Source organism: Aspergillus stella-maris (genome assembly GCF_047715825.1).
Source record: "Aspergillus stella-maris strain CBS 113639 unplaced genomic scaffold BDV14scaffold_4, whole genome shotgun sequence".
Lineage (NCBI taxonomy): Eukaryota > Fungi > Ascomycota > Eurotiomycetes > Eurotiales > Aspergillaceae > Aspergillus > Aspergillus stella-maris.
Window position 1 is genome coordinate 320060 of NW_027396798.1, and position 18039 is coordinate 338098.

Consider the following 18039-nt stretch of genomic DNA (forward strand, 5'->3'; position numbering starts at 1 on the left):
TGAATCCTGATCTGCCAGGGGGCTGAGGCTTGGTGATCCCCCAGTCATACAGGCCACCGCGGCTGTGACTCCCTTTCGAGTGGAAGCCTAGCTACAAATTGTTGTCCTGTAGTGCGAATCATTTCGAAACCCGATCAACAGCACTCTTCTCGTGCGGTACGAGCGCGATTATGGCACTGAGCAGCAGTGTATGATGGAATAGCATCAGTGGCTCAGTGCTCTTGATCGAGGTCGAACCGCTCTCAGACCCATCATACCCCTGGGCATGGATACCCAGTCCCTTGGTGTTTATTGCCATCCTTGTACTCCGTAGCCAAGGCTGGCTTGGTAGGACAGACGGCTTTGGAAACGCTTCTCGGAACAGGGCTGCGCAGCATAGCACAAGACTGACTTCGCCGACTCGTCTAAATGGGCAGACGAATGTCTACCTATCAGAGGAAGTTTGTCGGTTTCTTCTGTGTAACTTATATCGAGAACTGCATTGCTGCCCATACCGCTCGTTGCCATCTTGATTGAGAGCCTTTATCATATCCTGAAACTTCTTCGCTAGGAGGTAACTCTCTTTGTTGGCAGAAGCGGGCACCCCAACCGCATCCTGCTAACTGTTGTAACATCGTGCTAATTCTGCTAAAGGTAATGGAACGCTACGAATTACCCCCATGCTCGAGCGCTGCTACCGGGTCAGGGTGACAATGCCTGTTCAGCCTCCTCCTTGGCAGGTATGCTTGTTCGAAGCAACAGGTATCTGAGATAACATGGTAACATCTGGATCTCTCCGTACAGTCATAGCGCTTCCATCCGAAAGGGATGGCGGGAAAGATACAATCGAACAGATGTCATTTTCATACCTCCACTCGTATTCTCTCATATCTTCTATACCCCGACACCTGTCAAACGTTGAACTAACGAAACGACTTGCCATAAGCTGAGTTCTACTGTTTGGAGCAACCGCCTGCATCAACATGTGACATCCGCTCCTTCAATGGTCTAAGATATAACTCTTCCATTCAGCGGAACCACCGCGGAGCACATCTCAATCTTACTCCGATTCCAAACTCTCCAATACGCAGCGCGTACACCCCTCAAGAAAAATCGGTCTTTTCCCTTCTTAAAGCTACCTGTGGCGATGGAGCCGGAGATGGATCGATACTATGCATGATACGTAGTATACAGAGGGTTAGAAAGAACCAAGATCACGTCTCTGAGATAACGTAGTTTAGAATCAAAGTTGTGCTCAAACTTTGCCTCGCTGGGAATCTCAAAACTCTACTCTCGTGATCTCCTACTCTTGACTCACGAGGCATCAAGTCATACTAGGTTATAGGCCTATCCCGCGAAGTAAGACACAAGGAAGGTGCGAACTGGGGGGCACCTTCCGAGTGTATTGGTGTGCCTCATGAGGCAGGTACAATCAGTAATGTGAGCTGGTCGCTCCTTCCAAATAATCTTGATGAGCTTTAATTTTGGAAGGTACGTTTATCAGCGTGAGGAAGGTGCGATGGTGATACGCGTGGGTAGGACTGTTATGAGAGCCCTTATAGACTGATATCCCTGGCCCATAAAAGGATGCATCTGATGGCTGGTACTGGACAAGCGCATCCCGTTGGGTGCTATAGCCACTGATGGCCAGGCACTGGCCGGTGTACCTTCATTCAAAACCGAAGAATGTCTTTCCAACAGTTCCAGGGCATATTAAGACTGTTTTCAATCAGAGATAGAATATGATGTCCAATGAAGATTGAAGTCATATTATCTCGCAGCTGTTTCACATATCAGTCCGTAGACTTGGAGCTGCTTGTTGAAAAGAAAGACTTGTGCAGGATTGTCTCCTTTCGGCTTCGATCATTCAACAAGGCTCAAATACGGCATCTGAGTGATCCTAAACATGAAGAAGTTAGCAGCAGTTGAATTAATCATACACAAGCCTCAGCCGACCTGATAACGATGAGCTTCCAGGGTTATATATGCTGGTCAACGGCAATCTAGCTCTGACGGCAATCAGCTTCGAGTGCTTGTAGCCTTGTAGTGATCTGAACATCGTTCAAAATCCATTCTGGAGGTAGGTTAACTGATCATTTCTGGCACCTAGACTTGGGCTGGGCTTCTGAGGGCGAGCCGGTACGTCCATCGCTCTTCTACCAGCTCCTTTCGCAGCCCCGAGAGATCGGTGCCCCCATTTTTTGTTAATGCTCTGGATGACAGAATATTTAGCTTAAGGGTAAAATAAAAGCTCCCCTCGCACACTTTCTCGCGATATCTTGTATTAAGCCGACACCTTGAGTTTCAGGTTGAGCAACAAAAGCAAAGATAAGCTGAATGGCTTTCAACAGGCGGAACCAAGATTATTTGACTTGGCGGATATTGCAAGGGAGAAGCGCGCTTGACGACCTGATATGTAGAGCAACGATTGTATAAAATGTAATATGAATGTAAGATAACATATGATCAAGGCGATGTCTCTCTGGAATTCTCGAAAAGGGCATGACTGACCTCGAGGTTTGCGTCACGGTATACATCGGCTGGCCAGGGCGGCGTCGATCATCACCTCACCTGACGAGTGACTTCCCACTTCCTTTCACCTTCAAGTCACTTTACCTCTCCTCTCATGCCTCCAGACCACTCCAGTTGAGCCTCTTGGACATTCTGTCGTGCTTCCTTTGAGGCTGACATTCATCTATCCTCCCCGCGCACTCAGCTGAAAGGTCATTCGCTCATTGTTGACGACTTTCCTGATTGCTCGTGGCCCCTCCTCCCGATCCCTTAGCTGCTCCTCCACTCCGCTCAACAACAAACTTCTCGGTTTCTCCTTTCTCAACTGGAAAGCCTGAAAGACTCGGTGAACGGAGCAAACAATACACAAGAGGCTTAATTAGCCCCACCGGGTTCAATAAATTCTCTGCGATATCCCCACGCGCTCGACGACCCAACACCGGTATCCTGACCGCCTCGCATCGCACCAGCCACCAGTTCTCCCCTTGGCTATTCCATAGCCCTATTTTTTCTCCTCTCCCCTCATCGCTTGACCGCTTCTACTTTCTAGGTTATATCACCTCCCACCGCGCCTCTCGTCATGCCATGCTTCAAAGGGCTAGCCGTTAGTATACACACCCCAGACGGACCGCTACCCGAGCACTCGATCCAGCGCCAGTCTCGGGCCTCACGCATCACCTCCTACATCCCCGTGCCACCGCCGAAGCTTCCAGACACAGCAGGTGGGAAACCGGAACAATCCACGTTCGCAATCTCTATTACGCTACTGAACCCCGGGCAAGATGTCCCCTACTCCGCTCCGAAGCCGACGCCTGACAACCCCACCCCGAAGCCCAAGGTAGTCGGTGGCCTTCCTGGACAGACGGAGCAGCGCGGACTATACTCCAGCTCGGTTCCGCCATACCAGGCGCTGACCAACTCGCCCAACGAGACCGTCGCTGCCTACATTTACTTCGATGGTCGACAGAAGGAGGAAGTGGCTACCCTGCTTCGGAGAGGGGAGGAGACTTGGGTGAACTCCCGATGGGTCAGCGTTCCTGAGTCGGAGGGTGGTGGACTGGCAGAGCGGGAATTCCTCTTCCGCGAGGTCGGCCTGGAGAGGTGGCTCAATGGTTTGGATCTGGAGGGCAACAAGGACGCGGCTGCGAAGATTGAACGGCGAAGGCAGAAGATGGAAAAGCGCCGAGCCAGCCGCGGTCTGGGCGGTGATCTGGATATGGATGGCAAGGGCAAGCGCGACAAGGGTGTTATGCGGTATGGCAACGACATCAAGACTCCATTAGAAGATGTTTCCGATGACGATGTGTCGCTTGCGAGCTCCGACGACGACCCGGTTCCGGAGTCCACCGGTCAAATCAAGGTTGCGCTTTTTCGCGTTTTGGCGTCCGGCGAAATCAAGCGCGGAGAGTACTCACCGCAGTTCGATGCCCACGACGACGATGAGGAAGGTCAGTCAGGACAAGGCGATGGTAATGAAGATATCGACCACACTACCAGCTTTGCGAAGCCGAAAACACTTGACCCGAAGTCGATCAGCACGCAGACAGTCACCGGTATTGATCCATCGGACAAGCCGTACGCGATCTTCACCTTTATGTACCGGGGAGAGCGTAAGTACAACCCCCATAAAAGGCGACTTTAGCTAACGTTTTCCAGGGCAATTACAAAAGATGGGTATCCTCAAAGATGCCAAGCCGCAAGAAACTCCTGGCTCAGTCAAGCGACGATCGACACAACTTGACTTTTCGAATCTAGGGCCGCTCAAGTCTGAAGGAACAGTAGGGTTCCTGAACTTCCGCGACAACACGGGCGGGCGAAGGAAGAGCAAGAAGAGCAAGGGCATGCCGGATGACGATGATATGGACAGCGATGATGACGAGGACGACCAGATTCTGGATCAAGCGGACGAGGAAGAGGGCAAAGACGACGACCATCACCTCTCTCCAGATGATATTAGGCGACAGGGCGAGCTAGCCGAGGGCTTACGCCAGATCAAGGTATGCTCCAGCGAACACCTACACCTCGGGCATTAGTGACTAACCGTCTCAGCTTAAACGCCAACATTCGGCCGCGTCGCTTGCTGGTAGCTCGCGCCGGGACACGGCGAGCCCCAAGACGACAGGTGCTACACCAACATCAAACCTCTCCACAACCCCTCCGGCAACAACAGCAACATCAGCACCCACCGTCTCTACCGCGGCAGAAACGCAACAGGCGCCGAACACGGTGAACGGCGAATTCATTGGCAGTCCGCTCAAGAAGCAGCGCCCTAGCGTGTCGCAAGCAGACGAATCTTCATTCCGACGAAGAATGGAGTCAGGACTGTCAAAACAAATAAGCGAAGTCCTAGGCAGCGGTGATAAGAGCGGGGGTGCTACAGGCGAATCCCAGCCTCCTCTTGGCCCGGCTCTGAATGAGCCTTTGCAGTCTCCAAAGACACTGAATCCGCCTGATAGCGTGGACGTCGATGAGGAGCTATAGTGGGAGAGTCCATCCCGCGCCTTTCATTTTTCCTTTTTCATTTCTGACATATCAACTCTTGACGACGTGACGGATTGGCGCAAGGGGCATAAATTCTGGCCCATATTGGAATTATTTTTGTCTGTTTCTTTTGTGGCTGTCTTGATGTGGAATGACAAAGCAGGAGGCAGGATTGGCATTGCTAGATGCTTTTTGATTTAAAATACAGACTCTGCTTGATAGAGTGGAATACCACGATATTGTATGAACGCATAACGCGTGATGAATAATTAAGCATTCCGCAGACGGAGACTTTCTGCCGCTGCATCTGTAACTTTTACTCTACAACTTTTGTACCTACTCACCTCACCTACATTGACTAGTTGACTATTTGACTACAAAATGCCTCTCACACGCTCCACCGATCCTCTAGTCTGGATCGACTGCGAGGTTCGACTCTCCAGCCGCTGAACCCAAAATAAACACTCACCAAGCAGATGACGGGCCTCGACCCATCCACCGATCAAATCCTGCAAATCTGCTGCTTCGTCACCGACGCAGACCTGAACCTACTCGACACCACCGGCTTTGAAACAGTCATCAATGTCCCGCAATCAGCTCTCGATTCCATGTCGCAATGGTGCATCGACACCCACGGCCACACAGGACTGACAGCGCGCGTCCAAAACTCGACTGTGACCCCCGAGTCCGCGGCCGCCGACCTCCTCGCCTACATTAAGCGGTACGTGCCGAGGCCTCGGACGGCGCTGCTGGCGGGGAATAGTGTGCACGCCGATAAGGCGTTTCTGGCCTGTGGGCCGTATGTAGCAGTGCTGGAGTGGCTGCACTATCGGATTGTGGATGTCAGTACGCTTAAGGAGATGGTCAGGCGGTGGGGGGATGATCAAGTCCTCAAGAATGTGCCGGAGAAGAAGGAGGTGCATGAGGCGCGAGAGGATATATTGGAGAGTATCGAGGAGATGAAGTATTATAGGTCTGTTTTGTTCAATAGATAGGTACCTAGGTACCATTATTGTAGTCAGGGAGCATTGCCTCAGTGACGGTGGGATGATTACACCATTATTGTTTTGTCCCCCCACCAAGCACCGAGACACCTCAACCAACTTAATTGAGCTTCATTCCTGCATCTTCCTCTTTTCTCTTCTGCGGCCAATTGTCGGTGAACTTCCGATCTTTTCCTGTTTCCTCCTCCTATAAGTAATTGTCTCTCCTCTCCTTACTTTCCATCTTTTCTTCCTCTGCTTCCTCCCAACGTCTCTCCAACAGCTCAGAGCTACCCCGCCATGTCGGTCCAGACCGTTACCATCCAGCCTTTTGGCGACCAGAAGCCCGGAACGTACGTCAATTCCTCTCTTCCCTTTACTGTCGACTTTATCTGACTGTTGTGCAGCTCCGGCCTTCGTAAGAAGGTCAAGGTCTTCCAGCAGGAGAACTACACCGAGTCCTTCGTCACCTCCACCCTCCTCTCCATCCCTGAAGGCGCTCAGGACGCTTTCCTCGTCATCGGTGGCGATGGCCGCTACTACAACTCCGACGTCATTCAGAAGATCGCCAAGATCGGTGCCGCCTATGGTGTCAAGAAGCTCATTGTCGGCCAAAACGGCATCCTCAGTACCCCCGCCGCCAGCAACCTCATTCGCAGGAGAAAGGCCACCGGTGGTATTCTCCTGACTGCCAGTCACAACCCTGGTGGTATGTACTTAATAACTTCCTTAATCTGTGAGCGGAGAGTAACGATTTAGGCCCCGAGAACGACTTCGGTATCAAGTACAACCTGACCAACGGCGCCCCCGCCCCCGAGACCGTCACCAACAAGATCTTCGAGGTCTCCAAGTCCCTCACCTCCTACAAGTACATTGACCTCCCCGAGGTTGACACCACCGAGATCGGCACCCGCAACTATGGTCCTCTCGAGGTCGAGATCGTCCACTCGACCAAGGACTACGTCGAGTTCATGAAGGAGATTTTCGACTTTGACCTCATTAAGAGCTTCCTTAAGAAGCACCCCGACTTCAAGGTCCTCTTCGACGGCATGCACGGTGTTACCGGCCCCTACGGCGTCGACATCTTTGTGAACGAGCTTGGCCTCCCCTCATCCAGCACCATGAACTGCGTCCCCAAGCCGGACTTTGGCGGCGGCCACCCTGACCCTAACCTCGTCTACGCGCACGAGCTCGTCGAGGCCGTCGACAAGAACAAGATCCACTTCGGCGCTGCCTCTGACGGCGACGGCGATCGCAACATGATCTACGGTGCCAACACCTTCGTCTCCCCCGGCGACTCCCTCGCCATCATCGCCCACCACGCCAAGCTCATCCCCTGGTTCAAGAAGCACGGCGTCTTCGGCCTCGCTCGATCCATGCCCACCTCCGGCGCCGTCGACCTCGTCGCCAAGGCCCAGGGCCTACAAAGCTACGAAGTCCCCACGGGCTGGAAATTCTTCTGCAACCTCTTCGACAACGAGAAGATGTCTATCTGCGGTGAAGAATCCTTCGGTACAGGATCTAACCACATCCGCGAGAAGGACGGCGTCTGGGCCGTTGTCGCCTGGCTGAACATCATCGCTGGTGTTGCTGAGCAGAAGCCCAACGAGACACCTAGCATCGCCTCTATCCAGTCTGAGTTCTGGGAGACCTACGGCCGCACCTTCTTCACACGCTACGACTATGAGAACGTCGACTCCGACGGAGCCAACAAGCTCATTGCCAACCTCTCTTCTCAAGCCGTCGACAACAAGGACTCTTTCGTCGGCAGCGCCATCTCCGGCCGCAAGGTCACCGAGTCCGGCAACTTCTCGTACACCGACCTCGACGGCAGCGTCGCCAAGAACCAGGGTCTGTACGTCAAGTTCGATGATGGCAGCCGTATTGTCGTCCGTCTCAGTGGAACGGGCTCCTCGGGCGCTACTATCCGTCTGTATGTTGAGAAGTACGAGAGCGATAAGAGCAAGAACTCGCTGGATACACAAGAGTACCTTAAGGATAACGTTGGTCTTGCGCTCGAGTTGCTTAAGTTTAAGGAGTATGTTGGGCGTGAGGAGCCTGATGTTAAGACTTAGATGTCTTTCTCAGTTTCCAATAACCAACTTACTTTCGCGATAGTGGTTTAGCTTATATGTCTATACATAGTTACCTACAACATTACGAGATATGCTGTTCGTTAATATCACTGCTTATATAACTATGCTCTTGTGAGTCCATGACACATTACCACATCTTAGGTTATCATTACCACTTAGCAACTTAGATGATTACCTGGACTACGCCTCAATCCCAAATTCCCCAAGTTTCTCCCCCCACCACTCCCTCCACTTCACAACTTGTTCCTGCCTCCGACTCTCCTCAGCCCCAAACACAACTGCATGACTCTTCACAATCTCCTCCAGCGTCCCACCAACATAGACTCTCTGCGCCTCCTCTACACTCATGTCTTTATTAAGCACCGCGTCAACGGCACTCACAAAGCCCCTCGCGAGTCCGTAATCGCCCCCCCCATGCGCTTTTTCTTCTTCGGGCGGTTGTTTGGGGATTTCGATGACTCGGGTTGTGCCGGTGTTGAAGGAGTGGATTGTGATGCTTGACGAGGTGTATATGATTTCGCCGGTTGTTCCGTAGATTCGCCCGCGGCGGACGCATTGGGCTTGTGTGGGGGCTGTCATGTGGAGGGTTGCTGTTACGCCGGGTTTGTTCTTTTTTAAAGATGAAGTTGAAGGCGAGGGTGGATGTGTGATGTCGTCCCAAGCAAGCAAAACGACTTGATCGTCTACGACGTCGTTGTCTGATTCGTAGACGCAGCGGCCGTACCAGGGTCTCTTTTTTATGTCCTCATCTGGTGTTCGGGGTGTGTAATCTTGGGAGAGGGATGAGAGGAGATGGTCTTCTGCTCTTCTTGAGATTGGTATCTCCCCATTGCTGATGCCGTTGTCGTTGATAGGAGTGGCGAGGTAATCTTCTATATCCGGGCAAACGATATTTACTGGCCACCCTGTCTCGCCCTTGCGCAGTTGGTCGTCGCGGTAGATTCTGATGGCGGAGTATGTGCAGCTCCTTTCGACGTCGGAGGGGCAGGATATGCAGTTTGTTGTTGTTCCTGCGGCTTTCGGTTTTCGGGATGGTGTGAACTGTGTCAAGTGGCCTGTTGACGATATACTTCTGAGCGATAACTTCCTCTCCTCCGTGCCCACATCATCACCATCGGTACCAGAGGAAGTGTTGCTGTAGACAGGACACCCAACCAACCACATCAAAAAGTCGACATCATGGCAGCTCTTCGTAAGTAAACTCCCATCCCCCGCCTCCGTCTCCCTCCTCCAATTCCCTCTCACATAACTATGCGCAAAATGCCAATGCCCAACTGGCTCCGTATGCTCAATGCTGACAATATCACCAATGACCTTCTCTTCCCTAACCAATTTCCGCAGCATCAAATTATGCGGACTATAACGCAAAACATGCCCAATCGAAAATATACTGATCGGCTGGAGCTTTTCAGATTGGGCGGTAGCGGAAGATCTCGTCCAAGACGCGTAAACAGAGAGACAATCACCCAGCGACAACGCAAGCGGCTTTTCGCAGAGGATATGCAAATCGCTAAACCCCGCGTTTGCAATGGCCGTTAACATGACGATGTGCGTTTCGTCAAGCGTGCATATTAAGACTCCGTCAATGCCGGCTCGTGCTTGCTCGCTATCGCCAGCGCCATCCTCTTTGGTCTTCTGCCGTCGTTGAGATTCGTAGGTGATCCATTCTTCCCAGCTGGTGAATTCTTGGCCTTCGCTTGATTGATTATTGGAGCCCCAGATGTATGTTTCTCCGAGCAGTTTTCGTTTGTATGGGTGTGGTTCTGCGACGGCGCCGATACGGCCGTTTGTGGATGTTGTTATTGCGCGCGCGTAGGCGGTGCCTCGGCTGCCGGCGCCGATTATGAGGAAGGTTGGTTGTTTCATTTCTTTTCCCTTCTTCCTCTCCTGGATCTTGGGATTTAGTTGAGAAGGGGTGAATTGATGTTGCAAATATAGCGGTGGAGGGACTGGAAGTATGGGGTGGAGAAGATGGAGGGGTTGGTCGTAAGGTTACATTGCGGGAAACGTGATTGGATAGGACAGGGGGGTCAGGCACGTTCGCAAACTTCGCTCTATATTTAGTAATGGACCCCCGGACCATGGATTAAATTGATGCTCGTAAATCAAAAGAATTTGATCAGGGTATATACGTATATATGTTTTTGAAGGTCGGTTCTTGCTCAGCAAGCAAGGCATCTTTTAGCGGAGACTTGAAGTGTCCCTTTCTAGCCTCGTGTCTACACAGAGCCCAGGCATAAGAGGGACAACCGTCTCATCAATCATCATCTCACGTCCAGCAAACTCACAATTCAACCCCATTCTCCCTCAAATAAGCCTCCAACTCGCGATCCTCCTTCTCAAGATCCAACTCCCTGCTCTCAGGCAAGAACCAGTACACGATCATCCCCAGAACCGCAACACCACCCGCAAGATAGAATGTCGCACTACTCCCCGCGCTATTCCTCAGCGGCGTAAAGCACTGCGTTCCCACTGCCGCGCCTGTTCGTCCAAAGGCCAATGCAACAGAGTATCCCATTCCACGCATAGCCGTCGGGAAACTCTCTGTGGAGATTAGTCCGATTGTTGCGCCCGGCCCCATATGCCCGAAGGCATTGAGGAGGCCGTAGAGCACCACGAACGCAGCGATGTGTTTCGATAGAGGAGTAAACAAGCCGCCGATTATGAAGCCTGTTACCATGTACCCCGCAAACCCAAGCATACCGGTATACTTCCGGCCAATGGCATTCGTTAACCAAGCACCAAGCATAACACCAGGAACAGGCAAAGCCGAAAGAATAACCTGCCAAATGGCCGTAGTCTGGATATCACCGTCTTTGACAAGCGAGGCAATGATAGTTGAGGACATGATGGAGTTCGGGAAATTGATAAAGTCATATAGGAAGAACGCAGTTGACGTGACGAGCATGCGGCGCCAGTATCGTTTTACCAGGAGCATGTAGAACTTGAGCGACTTTGTCTGCCTGGACGATTTGAAGTTGCTGTTGTGGTAGAGGGTTGAGTCAACCATGAAGAAGCGGAGGATCATGATTGTAAAGGGGAGGATTGTGGCGATGGAGTAGATTGCGTGGAAGGTTACGGGGAGGTTGTTGTTGCTTGCTTTTAGGGAGATGAGGTAGATTATTTGGAGGATTGGTGAGGCGGTTGTTGCCATGAGGGTTGTGAAAGAGACGAAGACGGGGCCGCGGTAGCGGCGTTTGAACTGCCAGCACTGTCAGTATACTTCGTCTTCGAAGATAGTACCTAGGGAAATGAGGGAATAGGTAGGACTCACATCATCCGACTCCTCCAACCCAGCCGCCGCAGAAGGCGGATACTCCCCCCCAACACCAAACCCACAGATACCCCTAACAATAACAAAGAACCAAAGCATGTTATAGCTTGGATGAACCTGCAATGCCAGTGCCGCCATGAGTGTCGCAACCGTAACAAGCCCACTCGTAAAGAGCAACCCCGCCCGTCGCGAAACCATATCAGAGACATATCCCAGGACAATTACACCCAGGATAGCACCGATAATCAACGAGTTGCTGATCCGGGTTTGCATAGACGAGGAGTATCCCTCTGAACCGAGGAGGTGCTTGAAAATGACATTTGTAGGGTTCGCAATGCCGTTTTGAAAGCCGTCGCTGAAGTTGGCGATATACTGAGGTTCTGTTTAGTGGGTGTTTTCTCTGAGAGGGGAGAAAGGGGGGCGTACACAGCTCGCGATAGTAATATTACTCTGCAGTCGCGATGGTCTGTATGGCTTTTCGATTCCAGCTTCGATTTCGTGGTCTGCGATGACAGTGGCGGTTTCCTTGGTCTTGTCGTTGTTCGAGTCATGGCCAGAGACCGAGGCCAAAGCTGGGTCTGAGCCTGAAGGGGCATTGTCCATATCGATGACCGTCATGGCGACAACCGACAGCTCGCAAGTCGCAACTGCAATGCGACTATCAAAGTCAAGTCCGCCTGTCAGATCCCGAGAGAGAAAGACGGACACCCCCGACCTTTTCAAGTCTAAACGCCTTCTTCACGACGATCAAGGCCGATAAATCCCGGCACCATGATTTGCCCATCCCACATTGTATGTGGAGGTCTCGGGCAAGATCCGTCCGCGTCAACTCCAAGTTTTGCAAGCCAGGCAAGAAGTCCATCTCCGCGGCTGCAGAGCTAACAAGATTTTGCACAGTTCTGGCCTGTCATTGCATAAATGAGTGGAACAAGGAATCACTCACTACAAGTGCATCAAGAGCTAGCGTACAGCGCAGGCGGCGCTAAGCTTTGATCTCCACATGGCCTGAAAGCTTTTCTAACCGGTGGCTTTAGTGGCAGGGCTCGCTTATCTGATTTGATTCAGTCAATGATATTCAAGAAAATAAGAGGGATCTTACATAATTCTGTAGATAAATTGTCGATCAGATCTTCTAGATTTTCTGACGGGGAATTGTTGTGGTTAGTGTGGAGGTCTCCCGTCTGCGAGGACATCCCGCGGAGTCTCGTACGTTTACTTAGGTAACACGAATATCGAAGAACGACTCAAGAATCAAGATGATGCTAAGTACTCTGTACATCAATATTATCCACTAATAGTACGCAGTATGTACATTACATGATAAATATGGTAGGGTATGGTATAGGTACAGTGCAGAACGCAAAATGCAAAATATGCCCACTAGTATGCAACTCATAGACTCTCCGTGAACCGACTCCCGCGACTCCCATCGAAACTAGGATGACTGCGCCCCAGTGCATCAGGTCGTCTTGGAATTGGTATAGGATTAGATCCAGCGTGAGGACTTAGTCCACCCGTAGGCTGTCCGTGGCCCGTTGGCGGAGGCGGAGGCCAGGCCGCACTACTCGCGCTATCGCGGTAATGCGACGTACGTGCACTGGCTTCCGCCCAGGTTGTAGCGTTGGCCGATCCAGAGGTGGGTATTCGAGCTGGTGAGGGACGCACCATCACAACTTCGTCTTCGGGTGCTTCGCGTACGCGGGAGTCGAGAGGGTGGCTGAAGGGGTTGGAGGGTGGTGGGTTTGAGGAGAAAGGATTTCGGGGGATGGCGGGCGGAAGAGTCGGGGATAGATCAGATTCTGTCGCCGTTCGCGAACTAGCTGTCGTGTCAAAGCTTCCTCGGCCTGTTCCTGCTCCGCCACGACCTGCACCGTATCCGAGAACAGGATCAAAGTTAAAGCCTGCCTGGAGACCTGGAGATGGAAGTTTGCGGCCGGAGATTTTCTGGAAGCTGCGTTCTGTCGACGGTGCTGAGCTCGAGAGACTTTCGTCGCCGGTAGCTGTGGACATTTGCGACTGGCGCCAGCGCTTCATGAATGCCGGAGCGAAGTAGGCTGCACCAAATGAAGGGGCCTGGCTCGAGTCGCGCGAGGCCATTTCTCTTCTTGTGACAAATCCACTTGCGCCGCCGCCGCCGCCAGTATAACTCTCGTCCGCGATTCTTGACCCGTTGCCCAGAGAACCGAAGAAGGAACCCGTCTTTCTGCGTCGCCGGAGGAGGAAGAAAAGGAGTAAAATCAAGATCGATGCCCCTGCAACACCTCCAACAACGCCTCCAACGATCTTCCCTGTTGCCTGCGGACTCAGTGCGCTTGTCCCAGAGTCGGAGCTGGAGTCGGAAGATTCTGAATCTGATGAGACTCCGGAAGTATCAGTACTGCCTCCACCCCAGCCGCCGCCGGTCGATGTTGGTGTTTCGGATGATGTCGAGGAGCTGGATGATGTGGTGTATCCTCCATAGTAAGAGTCGGAGGCGTCTGTGGAGGTTGTTGTTTCCGATGATCCCGAGAAATATGATGGAGGTACTGAGGTAGTTGTGCTGTTGGTAGAAATTGTATTGATGTCGGAAGAAATGGAGCTGCCACTAGAACTTTCACTCGCGGCCATACTCATGGTACTTTGGGTGCTAGGATCTGAGGATGACGAAGTAGAAACTATGGCAGTTGGAAGATCGATACTGGAGCTCATAAGGATTGAGCCTTCGTTCGAGGAACCGGAGGGTGAATTTGAAGAGTCGGAAGCTTGCGTGATGAGCGGTTTGGAGGTAGATATGGTCGAGGAAACGCCGGTAGACGTTGTAGATACGGAGACAGGGAAGATATTTTGTGATGGTCGTGTCAGGTTCTCGAGGCCGGATGACACTGTGCCAACCAAGTCAGAGACTCCAGACGAAACTGCAGAAGCGGCTGCGGACACTGTTTGATCCACTGAGGAAACATCATCTGCAAGATCCGAGGAGCCGTCTGAGGTTGTATATGTTGACGAGCTCGATGCCGATGCCGTTGATGCGCCCGTCCCAGTTGCAGACTCTGTCGGTACCTCCGTCGCTACAGTCGATGTTTCTGGCGAAGCCGCCTCTGTCGTTGACTGCGCATTTGACGCCGTCTCGGCAGTGGCTGTCCCAGGTCGGTTCGTTATCGAGTTGGTCGCCTCGGTCGATTGTGTAGCTGCGCCGGTATATTCCACAATGGTGGTTATTGTCGTCACCGCCGTCACCGTAGTCGGAGCATCACCTGACTCGCTCGTCGGTTCAGAGTTGGAAGCACTATCCGCGGCAGTCGTCTCTTGCGGAACCCTCGTCGTAGTCGCGGGGTCGGTATTTGCGGTAGTCGTTTGCGAATCCTGGACTACCACCGTGTTTGAAGGAACCACATATTGTCGTTTCTCATTCACCGCATCCCATTCCTCATGTAAGTTTTTTAAACCTGCCGTTTCCTGCCTATGACCTGTTTTCCCATGTCCTTTCCCATGTCCCAAAACGCCCAATGTTGACTCCTGATCTTCGTTTTCCCGTGTGTCCAGCCGGTGTTTCTTCAATAATCGTTCGTATCGGCCATGTCTAGAGACGCCATGGCTGGTCATGTTGGCTAGTGGCTATTCGCCGTCGACTTTGCGAAGCGAATAGCCAGCGCAGCGTGTTCTCTTTAAGAAAGGACTGTGGTGTGGTAGAATAGAGCGAGATGCCTGCCAGCGACACTCGAAGTGGCCCGTGGGACCCGGTGTTGCACCTAGGTGCGGTTGCACAGCGACCCGTGCGATGTGAGAGCGAAGGAGCGACAGTATCGTTATTCGAGCGACGAGAGTACGGTAGTGGGTAAAGGAATGGGTATCCGGAAGCTCGATTATTGAATCGAAAGAGGGACGTCAAGGAGCGATGAGATGCGATGCGAAAGCCCACGCGAACAATGTCTTTACCTCTGGTAAGAGTGATGTGAAGTGAGGTCAGAGGTCAAATCAAGGAGCGGACATCAGCGGTTTTGCCGACAAAGAAACTGGTCTTGGTAAGGTTGAGCAAGTCAACATGCGAATGGATTGGCTCTAACCGAAAATGAAGCATTAGTCTCGGGAGCGAAACAGAAGCCGTGGCATTCATATTAACTGAGCCATGGATACGTACGGAGAATTGAAGCGAGGAGAGGCGAAGCGAAGTGAATTGAAGATTGTAGAGAGTGTAGGTAATTCAAAACAAGTCCAAGCTCATCATGAATCCTAGTCGTCGCCTGTCAAATGGCAATGGCAACGGGCAGGATTTCATTCCGATCCGAGACAGAACCGAGTGTGAGGTGCCAGTGGGCGAGGATCCACGTTGACTCTCAAGACCCAAGGTTCGTCTCAGCCGCCCAGCGTGAGGAGTCGAAAGTGGAAAATTCCAAAGCCAATTAAGGATAGAGCTGTAGTGAACGAGTGGTGGAAAATAAAGAGAAGGAAAAGAGAACGAGGACGAGGAAAGAAACGAAGGAAGCGAGTCAGAAGGTAGAAGGCAGAACTCTCGCAAGAAGAGAAGAGGAGGGAATCAAGCCAGGCACGAGAAGACTAAAGCGGGCCAAAAGGAGGCTAAGAATAACAACGCTCAGACGCACACCACGACTGGTTAGATCATTATGAGATTAATTAAATGAGATGACGGTCTACCTTAGTCCTTACTCAGTCTTAGACTTGCAGTCTTGCACAGACTTAACCTCTTTTGCTCGCCAAGCGGGTCACAGATCAGTTTCATTCTCTCTTACTTTCCATGCTGAAGCAAACTTGATGCCACTACAGTCTGCAATGCGATCCCTGTCCCTGCTCGTGTTCCTCTGTGGTGTTTCCGACGGGTACACAGAGTCAGTGATCACCAAGAATAGCAAGACGGCTCAGGCTTGTTTACCACCCTGACTCGCGCTCGAATGTTCTGGCCGTCTGTGCCAAAACCTGGCAATCTCCACTGCTGCCAGACACTTCGGTGAGACAGTTCGTCGCTGCAAGGGGCCTGTAAACAAACATGCAAGGTACGCGAACTACCGGCTGATCGTGAACTATGGAGTATACACGTCTAATTGCCGGTTTTTGTTTGGTGTTGCGAACTTGATTATGAGTTCATGATGTTCAGTAGTTTAGATGGTAAGCTTATAGATGCTAGGGTAGATCCGTGATCAGGAATGGAAAGGATTTGACACAGGAATGCGTCCAGCAATGTACATCACTACCTTACTCTCAACCCACATCCGCCGTTTTACCAAGAGCTTCTAGGCAAGGGGAACAGATCCAATTATACAAGCGTCTCCTCAACCACCTACCAAACATGCACCTCTAGACCTGACCGATGCCCATGGGCACGATCCAATCAGACAGACAGAATAAAAAAGACTCGCCAGGAATGTGTAAAGGAAATCCAGTTTCAACGCTGTTATGACGAAGGGTATTAGTAGGCTGATGCCTCAAAATGTCTCCAGCTCCTCGTTCGCGACTTCGCCCTCGGCCGGAATCTCGAATCCCTCCTGTAGAGTTGTTAGTCTCGCGTTTCATCAAAGTTTCATACTTCGTGCCATACCTCTGTCGAGTAAAGGATTCCCTGGATGTGCTTCACCAATGAATCATCATCCTTCTCCAGCTCTGGGTCCGCCTCAATCGCGTTCTGCAGAAGCAGCTCGATGTCTCGGAGTTTGGCAAAGTAAAAGTCACGCTCCTTCTCCAGCCCGCTAATGGCTTCCTTGTTCGCGTTCAGCTCCGTCTGCAGAGCGGCCACGGTGGCAGCAGAGGCACCTCCAGCGGCAGCAGGTCGCGCGCGTCCGACGGTAGGGGTCGTTCCGCGCCGGGCACTGCTAGCAGAAGTAGCGCCAGCGCGCGGTCCGGCCGCGGCGGGGGCACCTCCGGAAGCCTTTCGGCGGGCGAGCGCATCGTAGTCACCACCGGGGTAGTGTTGGTCCCAGTACCTCTTTGTCCACTGGAGGAACTCCAAGTTATCCTGCATCCGGCACTTGGAGAGCGATTCGACGGGGATGGGCTTGTCGACTTGGTGGCGCGCGAAAACGTCTAAGGAGAAATGCGGTTAGCGGCGCAACTTTACCAGCGGAGAGGAACAGACATACTCTGGAGAACCTTGAAGTTTTGCAGGTAGGCGTATTCCGTGTTAACGTTGAACTTCACTCGGGACATAGGGACGTCCACTGCAAAAACAACTGTATCAGCATCCCGTCGGAGTTGCGGAGGTCTGCTGAAGGCCACTTACTGAAAATGGAGTCGAAAACCTGGCATAGTGCAGCTCTGTATGTTACCAATTAGTATCCCACTCTCCAGATATCCCTTATATTCATTGGCACAATCCAGCGTCGCCGCACAGGGACGGTTGCCGATCAAGGGGTCGCTCATACCCAGTTCCGCACTGCTCGATTTTGGTCAAGTTTAACTGCAGCAGGTTGTTGAGCCATGCTAGCAGTTCCTGTCTGTTTCAAAGAAGAAATTCCGTTAGCAATCTGCCCAGGGATCCCCGTCATTGGAAAGATGACCGGTGTTGACGGACCTGGATTCGCCCATGGTGGGGTAAATTGAGAAGTTGAGGTAAAGGAGAGCCTGGAGAGGGGAGGTATAAAGATGGGCAAAAGATTGGAAGAAGACAAGTGTCTCAAGCGGTGGTAAGAGTGTCCGATGGAGTTTGTATGTGAGTCCGGTCTAGGACAGGTAAGTATGGGAGGTAGAAGATGGTTTATTATTGTTGTTGTTGGTTTCTGTTCGACAA

The 18039-nt window shown here is 52.0% G+C and overlaps 7 protein-coding genes across 7 annotated transcripts; 3 read left to right on the plus strand and 4 right to left on the minus strand.

Annotated features, from left to right (window-relative positions):
- Window positions 1-3070: 3070 nt before the first annotated feature.
- On the plus strand, window positions 3071-4971 carry BDV14DRAFT_195846 (uncharacterized protein; the record flags this gene model as incomplete). The annotated part of the gene is made up of 3 exons (XM_073772313.1): window positions 3071-4100; window positions 4147-4487; window positions 4540-4971. The coding sequence occupies 3 exons, from the start codon at window positions 3071-3073 to the stop codon at window positions 4969-4971; spliced, it is 1803 nt and encodes a 600-aa protein (XP_073632545.1).
- A 381-nt stretch (window positions 4972-5352) lies between these two features.
- On the plus strand, window positions 5353-5966 carry BDV14DRAFT_195847 (oligoribonuclease; the record flags this gene model as incomplete). Its single annotated transcript, XM_073772314.1, has 2 exons — window positions 5353-5400; window positions 5448-5966. The coding sequence occupies 2 exons, from the start codon at window positions 5353-5355 to the stop codon at window positions 5964-5966; spliced, it is 567 nt and encodes a 188-aa protein (XP_073632546.1).
- Window positions 5967-6110: 144 nt separating this feature from the next.
- Window positions 6111-8186, plus strand: pgmA (phosphoglucomutase PGM2). Its single transcript, XM_073777687.1, has 3 exons — window positions 6111-6307; window positions 6362-6663; window positions 6714-8186. The coding sequence occupies exons 1-3, from the start codon at window positions 6255-6257 to the stop codon at window positions 8027-8029; spliced, it is 1671 nt and encodes a 556-aa protein (XP_073632547.1). The 5' UTR covers window positions 6111-6254; the 3' UTR covers window positions 8030-8186.
- BDV14DRAFT_85294 (Gfo/Idh/MocA family oxidoreductase) lies at window positions 8131-10111 on the minus strand. Its single transcript, XM_073777686.1, has one exon. It carries the CDS (start codon window positions 9914-9916, stop codon window positions 8231-8233), a length of 1686 nt encoding a protein of 561 aa, XP_073632548.1. The 5' UTR covers window positions 9917-10111; the 3' UTR covers window positions 8131-8230.
- On the minus strand, window positions 10103-12014 carry BDV14DRAFT_85276 (major facilitator superfamily domain-containing protein). The gene is made up of 3 exons (XM_073777685.1): window positions 11751-12014; window positions 11325-11696; window positions 10103-11252 (listed from the first exon to the last, which is right to left on the minus strand). The coding sequence occupies exons 1-3, from the start codon at window positions 11940-11942 to the stop codon at window positions 10335-10337; spliced, it is 1482 nt and encodes a 493-aa protein (XP_073632549.1). The 5' UTR covers window positions 11943-12014; the 3' UTR covers window positions 10103-10334.
- A 569-nt stretch (window positions 12015-12583) lies between these two features.
- Window positions 12584-15431, minus strand: BDV14DRAFT_85349 (uncharacterized protein). Its single transcript, XM_073777688.1, has one exon. It carries the CDS (start codon window positions 14904-14906, stop codon window positions 12717-12719), a length of 2190 nt encoding a protein of 729 aa, XP_073632550.1. The 5' UTR covers window positions 14907-15431; the 3' UTR covers window positions 12584-12716.
- An 862-nt stretch (window positions 15432-16293) lies between these two features.
- Window positions 16294-18018, minus strand: eb1 (microtubule-binding protein BIM1). Its single transcript, XM_073767245.1, has 6 exons — window positions 17824-18018; window positions 17675-17746; window positions 17533-17567; window positions 17393-17470; window positions 16855-17336; window positions 16294-16801 (listed from the first exon to the last, which is right to left on the minus strand). The coding sequence occupies exons 1-6, from the start codon at window positions 17835-17837 to the stop codon at window positions 16742-16744; spliced, it is 741 nt and encodes a 246-aa protein (XP_073632551.1). The 5' UTR covers window positions 17838-18018; the 3' UTR covers window positions 16294-16741.
- Window positions 18019-18039: the final 21 nt, after the last annotated feature.

Excerpts from the sequence above, each read along its gene's own strand:
- pgmA (XM_073777687.1), top strand. The coding sequence starts at position 6,255 with ATGTCGGTCCAGACCGTTACCATCCAGCCTTTTGGCGACCAGAAGCCC. Across the intron at positions 6,308-6,361 it reads GGCGACCAGAAGCCCGGAAC|CTCCGGCCTTCGTAAGAAGG; the intron begins GTACGTCAATTC and ends ACTGTTGTGCAG. Across the intron at positions 6,664-6,713 it reads TGCCAGTCACAACCCTGGTG|GCCCCGAGAACGACTTCGGT; the intron begins GTATGTACTTAA and ends GTAACGATTTAG.
- BDV14DRAFT_85294 (XM_073777686.1), bottom strand. The coding sequence starts at position 9,916 with ATGAAACAACCAACCTTCCTCATAATCGGCGCCGGCAGCCGAGGCACC.
- BDV14DRAFT_85276 (XM_073777685.1), bottom strand. The coding sequence starts at position 11,942 with ATGACGGTCATCGATATGGACAATGCCCCTTCAGGCTCAGACCCAGCT. Across the intron at positions 11,697-11,750 it reads ATATTACTATCGCGAGCTGT|TATATCGCCAACTTCAGCGA; the intron begins GTACGCCCCCCT and ends ACAGAACCTCAG. Across the intron at positions 11,253-11,324 it reads GGTTGGAGGAGTCGGATGAT|TTCAAACGCCGCTACCGCGG; the intron begins GTGAGTCCTACC and ends CAGTGCTGGCAG.
- BDV14DRAFT_85349 (XM_073777688.1), bottom strand. The coding sequence starts at position 14,906 with ATGACCAGCCATGGCGTCTCTAGACATGGCCGATACGAACGATTATTG.
- eb1 (XM_073767245.1), bottom strand. Across the intron at positions 17,337-17,392 it reads AAACTTCAAGGTTCTCCAGA|ACGTTTTCGCGCGCCACCAA; the intron begins GTATGTCTGTTC and ends ATTTCTCCTTAG. Across the intron at positions 16,802-16,854 it reads GAATCCTTTACTCGACAGAG|GAGGGATTCGAGATTCCGGC; the intron begins GTATGGCACGAA and ends ACAACTCTACAG.